Source organism: Bison bison, unplaced genomic scaffold (genome assembly GCF_000754665.1).
Source record: "Bison bison bison isolate TAMUID 2011002044 unplaced genomic scaffold, Bison_UMD1.0 scf7180017864371, whole genome shotgun sequence".
Classification (NCBI taxonomy): Eukaryota; Metazoa; Chordata; class Mammalia; order Artiodactyla; family Bovidae; genus Bison; species Bison bison.
The window spans coordinates 5,506,137-5,512,769 of NW_011494943.1; the positions used below are offsets into that span (position 1 = coordinate 5,506,137).

General features: G+C 53.8%; 1 protein-coding gene across 1 annotated transcript in view; it reads right to left on the reverse strand.

Annotated features, from left to right (window-relative positions):
• Positions 1 to 6,633, reverse strand: part of SDK2 (sidekick cell adhesion molecule 2) — a 147,385-nt gene that overhangs the window by 53,693 nt on the left and 87,059 nt on the right. Inside the window, exons 22-25 of the mRNA XM_010856483.1 lie at positions 3,304 to 3,499; positions 2,993 to 3,091; positions 2,444 to 2,635; positions 618 to 739 (exon numbers count right to left, since the gene is read on the reverse strand). Coding sequence (XP_010854785.1) covers positions 618 to 739; positions 2,444 to 2,635; positions 2,993 to 3,091; positions 3,304 to 3,499 — 609 coding nt within the window. The remainder of the gene's footprint in view (positions 1 to 617; positions 740 to 2,443; positions 2,636 to 2,992; positions 3,092 to 3,303; positions 3,500 to 6,633) is intronic.

A 6,633-nucleotide genomic window follows, 5' to 3' on the forward strand; every position in this document is an offset into this window, starting at 1 on the left:
GAGACAGGGTTTGATCCCTGGTCTGGGAAGATTCCACATGCTGCGGAGCAACTAAAGCCCATGTGCTTCAACTACTGAGCCTGAGCCCTGGAGCCCATGAACTGCAGCTGCTGAGCCCGCGTGCAGTAAGGACTGAGGCCCTTGCTCTAGAGCTGGGGCTCCACAAGAGAAGCTAGTGCAGTGCAAAGCCTGTGCGGCACGACTGGAGAGAGCCCACGCGAAGCCACAGAGACTCATCGCAGCCAAAACCCCAGCTAGATCAGAGTTCCTGGGGGTGGGACCCGGGCACTGCAGTTTCTGAACACTCCCCTGGTGAGGCCAAGCTGAGAACCATGAGTGTAAAGGAAGCAGCTGGTCATTTCTCTGGGCCAGCAGGTCGCCACACTGATCAGAGGGTGTGTGTGCGTGTGTGTGTGCGTGTGTGTGCGTGTGTGTGTGTAGGCATGTGTGTACAGGTGAGGCAGAGGGGAACTGTGGACACTTTTGGTGCACCTGGCCTTCTGTACCTTGCATACAGACTTCACACTGATGTAAACACACACACAGTTTGCTCTCAAGAGCAGGGGCGTGGCCCAAGCGAAGGGCAGGCTGCCCGCTCTCCCCTCCGCAGGCTCTACCTGGGCCTCCACCAGCCAGCGGGAGATGGAGGTCTTCCCGTCATAGCCTGGCTTGAACTGCAAGGTCACGGAGCGCGGACCGATGTTGGAAATGCCCAGGTTGGTGGGAGCTCCGGGGAGTTCTGGAAAAAGGAAATAGGGCAGGAAGGGAGATTAAGAAGAAGGTCCTTCCACATCGAACAGGGCTCTCTGGGCACAGAGGGGGCCGTGTCACATATTTCCTGGAAACCTCCTCCTCCGAGCATGACAGAGGCCTCACCCCCTCAACCCCAACCCCAACACAAGCTTCCATCCTGCATCTATGGCTCGCTGTGTTCAGACCAGGGACGGGGCAGGCTCAGGGCTGAAAGAACCTCAGGGCCATGCAACAGGGGCTGGGCTTCCTAGAAAGAATCCTCCTCTCCATCCACCCATAACCTGTGACAGCGCTCCCCAAACGATACTGCCTGAGGGAGATTTGGAGGAGGGGTGAGGGGAAGGAGGAGACCTTGTATCCTGACCAGGAGCTTTGAGGTTCAGGATGAACAGAAAGAGCTCAGGTGCCAGGGTCAGACTGCTTCCAATGCTGTGTGTCTTTGGGCAAGTTCCTTAACCTCTCTGTGCCACAGTATCTTTCTTGGTAAAGTGCAGATGATAATATTGTCTACCTCAGGGTTCCTGTGTGTGTGTGTTAGTTGCTTCATTGTGTCCAACTCTTTGCGACCCCATGGACTGTAGCCTACCAGGCTCCTCTGTCCATGGGACTCTCCAGGCAAGAATACTGGAGTGGGTTGCCATGCCCTCCTCCAGGGGATCATCCTGACCGGGGATCGAACCTGCATCTCCTGCATTGACAGGCAGATTCTTTACCATCTGAGCCACCAGGGTTACTGGGGGGATTCAGTGCACTGATGCGTGGAGCCCTGGGCTGGGTGAGCACTTCATCAACTGTCAGTACTGGCTTAAATTATCAAGTAACTTAATAACTACCTAGTGGCTAGGATGGTAAGGAATCTGCCTGCAATGTGGGAGACACAGGTTCGATCCCTCGGTCAGGAAAGATCTCCTGTAGAAGGAAATGGCAACCCACTCCAGTATTCTTGCCTGGAGAATCCCAAGGACAAAAGAGGAGCCAGGCGGGCTACAGTCCGTGGGGTCACAAAGAGTCGGACACGATTGGGCCACAAACAATCTCCTTCTTGTCACTGTTATTATCACGTGGGGTTGGCTGAAGCCCAGTTATCTCAACCATCCTGGTGGGTGGGAGGCTCCAGGCATCCTGGCCACATCGCACAAACAGACTCACAGACCCAGACGGGAATGTGTGGGTATCCAGAGCATCTCCCCATTGATACAGATGGGGAAACTGAAGCACAGGGGGCACGTGTCTTGCTCGAGGTCGCAGAGTCTGGCAGAAGCGGGGCTGAGAAGGGGCCTCAGCCTGCTCTTTAAACTGGGGGTGGGATTACTCGCACCCTGCTCTACCCGGCTCCCAGCACACATTCCCACTGGCTGGAATCCCGTTTGGACCCTTCGGGTGACAGTGAGAGTTCTTTCCCTGAGTCACAGACCCCAGTGTGTGATGCAGAGCCTGGTGTGGGCAGTCGGGGGCGGGAGGCGGCCAGGGGCGGAAGAGAGAAGGGTCGGGGCCTGCGGGGTCTGGGCTCCCCTGAGAGCCAAGCGAGGAAGCAGCAGAGTCCACCCAGCCTTGCCATCACTAGGGCGAGGCCAGCCCTGGGGGCACCCAGGGACCACAGACCCCAGGAAGGGGCTGGCTGTGTGGGATGGAAGTGGCCGCCATCAGGAGGAGAGCGGGCAGAAGCCGGGCGCGGGCGGCGGGCACCCACCTGGAGGCACCCCCGAGGAGATGGTGGAGGCCGACACCTGGCCCTGGCCCTTGGCGGTCATGGCGGCCACCTCGATGGTGTAGGTGGTGAGCGCGGTGAGCCCGGTCACGCGGTACTCCAGGGTCACGTTGGGCAAGTAGTGGGTCACACGCGTGTTGGTGCGGTTGTACTCCTCCCAGGAGATCCGGTAGCCTGGGGAGAGCCCGCAGTGCTGTGTAAGCTCAGCTGCGGTGGCTTCAGCCTTCTGCTCTGCTGCTCATGTCCCCACGAGTCTGGCGGTTGGACACGCGCTGGAAGCAAGGTGCCTCCGAGGAAGTGGGAGCATCGTGGGTCGGGGGGGCGCCCTCGCTGTGTGGGGACTGCAGCCACGGTGAGGAGCTGGGGTGTGCCACAGAGCAGAGGGGCTGGGAACCTCCTCTGAGTCTTCTCCAAGAAAGACTGGTCTGCTGAGAGGCTCTGGAGGGACGCTGGGTAGGCGGCAGAGGGATGGACAGGATGACCCTTTCCGGCCTGGCTCACCCCCCAGGTTGGCAAGGCCGAGGGGCCTACCTGTGAGGATGCCGTTCCTCTCCCCTGGCTCCTGCCAGCTGACTTTCAGCGAGGTGTCCAGGACGTCACTGAAGCTCAGGTGTCCCACAGGCCCAGGCACTGCACCCCGAGAAGGCCCCCCACCCCACCCGAGGCCAGTTAGAGCCAGAGAGAGACCACTGTCTGCAAGATGACCCGCGGGGCTCCAGGGGCACCCCAGGCTGGAAGACAAGAGCAGGGCTGCCCTGTGCCTGGAGTGCGCAGCCTGGCCCATGGAGGGGGGGCACGTAGGGAGTGGGGGGCAGAGGGAGCCGGGACCGGGGGCTGCCTACCATCCTCATGGGTGCGCACCAGCTGCGGGGTGCTGCGGGGCCCGTCCCCGGGGGTGGTGAAACACAGCACGGAGGTGAAGTACTCTGTGAACTTCTTCAGGCCAGACACAAAGCCCACGTGGATGCTGTCTTGAAAGTTGGGCCGGGCGGTCACCATGGTAACCTCCTCTTCCTGCTCCGGCTCCCAGGCGATGAGCTGCAGAGAGGCCAGGCACTCAAGCAGGGTGGCAAGAACGAGACCAGCAGAGGCCCAGCGCTTTCCCAGAGGCTGGGCCACGGACAGTGTCCAGGAGCCCAGCGCCCTAGGGTCCCTCCTCCCAGGGAAGGGCAGCCGAGTTGGTACCCACAGGCCCCTGGAGCATCTGTCCTCTGGGAGCTCACTCTGGGGTGCTTTTCCATTCCTTGAGTGACTTACTCTAAGCAAGGCAGCCAGTAGGGTGCTTTCAACGGGTCATCTCTCACTCAGTCCCCACAGCAACCCCGTAGGGAGGGACTTGACCAAGACTGGCTACATAATTTGCAGATCCAGAGCAAAATGCAAATGGAGACCCCCTTGTTTAAAAATTGTTAAGAATTTCCAGAGACAGCAGCAAAGCGTTGACCCAAATATGGAGTCCTTCCAAGTATGGAGACTTGAGTGACTACATAGGCACGAAGCCAGTCTGGTTTTTCACAGATGATGAAATAGGCTCAGAGAGGCTAAGTGACTTTACTATATCACACAGCGGCTAGAAGCTGAGGGTCTCTGTTTCCAATACCTGGACTCCTTTGTCTTTCTCTGTCTGGGCTAGGACAGTTTTCCCCCGGAACTTCAGTGTGTAGCTAACTCTAATCCTTTTAAACTTGTTCTGAGTTGGGATTTTAATCTTAACCATCTGCTAGAGGTGGAGTGTCAACAGGAAAACCCTGTCTGGAAACTCATCATCACTTTTCATTTAATCTCCACTCTATACATCCCACCCTAGCTGCATAAACTCCCCGCCTCCCCTTCCATCTCTTCCTGCCTCCTGTTTTTTAAAACTGAAGTGTAGTTGATTCACAGTGTTGTGTTAATTTCTGCTGTACAGCCAAGTGATTCAGTGATACATACATATGTGTGCATGCGTGCCAAGTCACTTCAGTCGTGTCCGACTCTTTGCGACCCTATGGACCATAGCCCGCCAGGCTCCTCTGCCCATGGAAATTCTCCAGGAGAATTCTGGGGTGGGTTGCCATTTCCTTCTCCAGGGGATCTTCCCAACCCAGGGATCAAACCCACGTCTCTTATGTCTCCTGCAGGGGCAGGCGCGTTCTTTACCACTAGCGCCACCCGGGAAGCCCCTTACATATACACACATTCTTTTAAAATATTCTTTTCATTATGGTTTATCACAGGACAGCGAGTATGGTTCCTGTGCTATACAGTAGGACCTGTTGGTGACCCATCCTACGTATACTAGCTTACACCTGCTAATCCCAGACTCCCCATCCATCCCTCTCTCCCCTGCCTCCCCCGAGGCATCCACAAGTCTGTGAGTCTGCTTTTGTTTTACAGGTAACTTCATCTGTGTCATGTTTTTGATTCCACATGTAAATCCTATGGCCTTTTTCTTTCTGACGCACTCAGTGTGATCATCTCTGGATCCATCCACGTGGCCGCATCTTTCTGCCTCCTGGTCTCTTGTCCCCACTCATTTTTTTCTGGGCCCTTCTTCTGTCTCTAACAATGACAGCTGGTCTCAGAGATTTCCTCTTTTATTTGAAGTTGATTAAATAGCAGTTAATGGTGAAAAGCAACACGGGATGAGTTTTAATAAGCCCGGGTATTTATAGACATAAAACAATACCATGCCAATGTTTCCTGATTAACTCACGCCCATAACAATGCTTAATCTGCTCCTTTTCATGGCCGCCTGTTTATAAAGGATGTTTGGAAATTTAATTGGTATTGTGAAAAGATAGCCGATAGCAAGTTAATTAGACACTAATTAGACCCTAAAAATACTAATCAGAAATACTAAGTGGCATTTAATAAGTATGTTAAATACCCTCCTTATTTCGGTTATCTTGTTTCATAGCAATTAAATTGCTGAACTTCTTTGGAGTAGATGAAGAAACAAGTTTGATGTTTTAATTTAATTTAATTAATGTAAATTCAAATTAATTATGCTGTTAGAATTAATTGCGTGGTGTATTCTCCAGTAAGTGCAAAATCTAGGTAAATATAATCTTACTGAGTTTAGACCAATTATGATCACTACCATTAAAAAAAAAAAGATAAGGGACAAAGAACGTCCTGACAAGTGCCTGGAAACAGTATCACAGGGAACTGTCCTCAGAAATGACACGGAAGACGTGCACAGGATGCCGGAAGCCTGGCGCAGTGGAGTCACGCCAGGCACGCGTACATCCAGGCCAGAGACCAAGATGGCGGAGGCGGCTTCAGAACGTTCATTCTGGTGTGTGGACCACCTGTCCTTCCACAGCTGCACCTGCAGAGGAGGGGCTGAGGGTTCTCCCTCAGGACCAGGGAGACAACAGAAGCGTCTTTGGTGCCTTCTAGTGCCCTCAAAGGCGCTGGGCTCTGGCAGCTATGGGGTGGAGTCTGTGCTCCATGTACACGCACTGGGCCTGGCACTGGGTCAGTCCATCACCTACGAGTCCCGTTTCACCATCGCAATGAGGATGAGATGGGAATCACTGCTCTGCGCTGTTACAAAACCAAAATCAAGGGACCTCCCTGGTGGTCCAGGGGTTAAGACTGTCTTCCAATGCAGGGGACATGGGTTTGATCCCTGGTCAGGAAACTAAGCTCCCACCTGCCATGGGGAAACTAAAGCTCAACTCTGTCATTTACTGGGAAAGTCAGTCAACCTCTCTGAGCCTCAGGATTATAGGAGACACGATGGTCTACCCAGATAATCACGATGCTGTGATCACTCACCTAAAGCCAGACATTCTGGAATGTGAAGTCAAGTGGGCCTTAGGAGGCATCACTACGAACAAAGCTAGTGGAGGTGATGGAATTCCAGTTGAGCTATTCCAAATCCTGAAAGATGATGCTGCGAAAGTGCTGCACTCAATATGCCAGCAAATCTGGAAAACTCAACAGTGGCCACATGACTGGAAAAGGTCAGTTTTCATTCCAATCCCAAAGAAAGGCAATGCCAAAGAATGCTCAAACTACCGCACAATTGCACTCATCTCACACGCTAGTAAAGTAATGCTCAAAATTCTCCAAGCCAGGCTTCAGCAATACATGAACCGTGAACTTCCTGATGTTCAAGCTGGTTTTAGAAAAGGCTGAGGAACCAGAGATCAAATTGCCAACATCCTCTGGATCATGGAAAA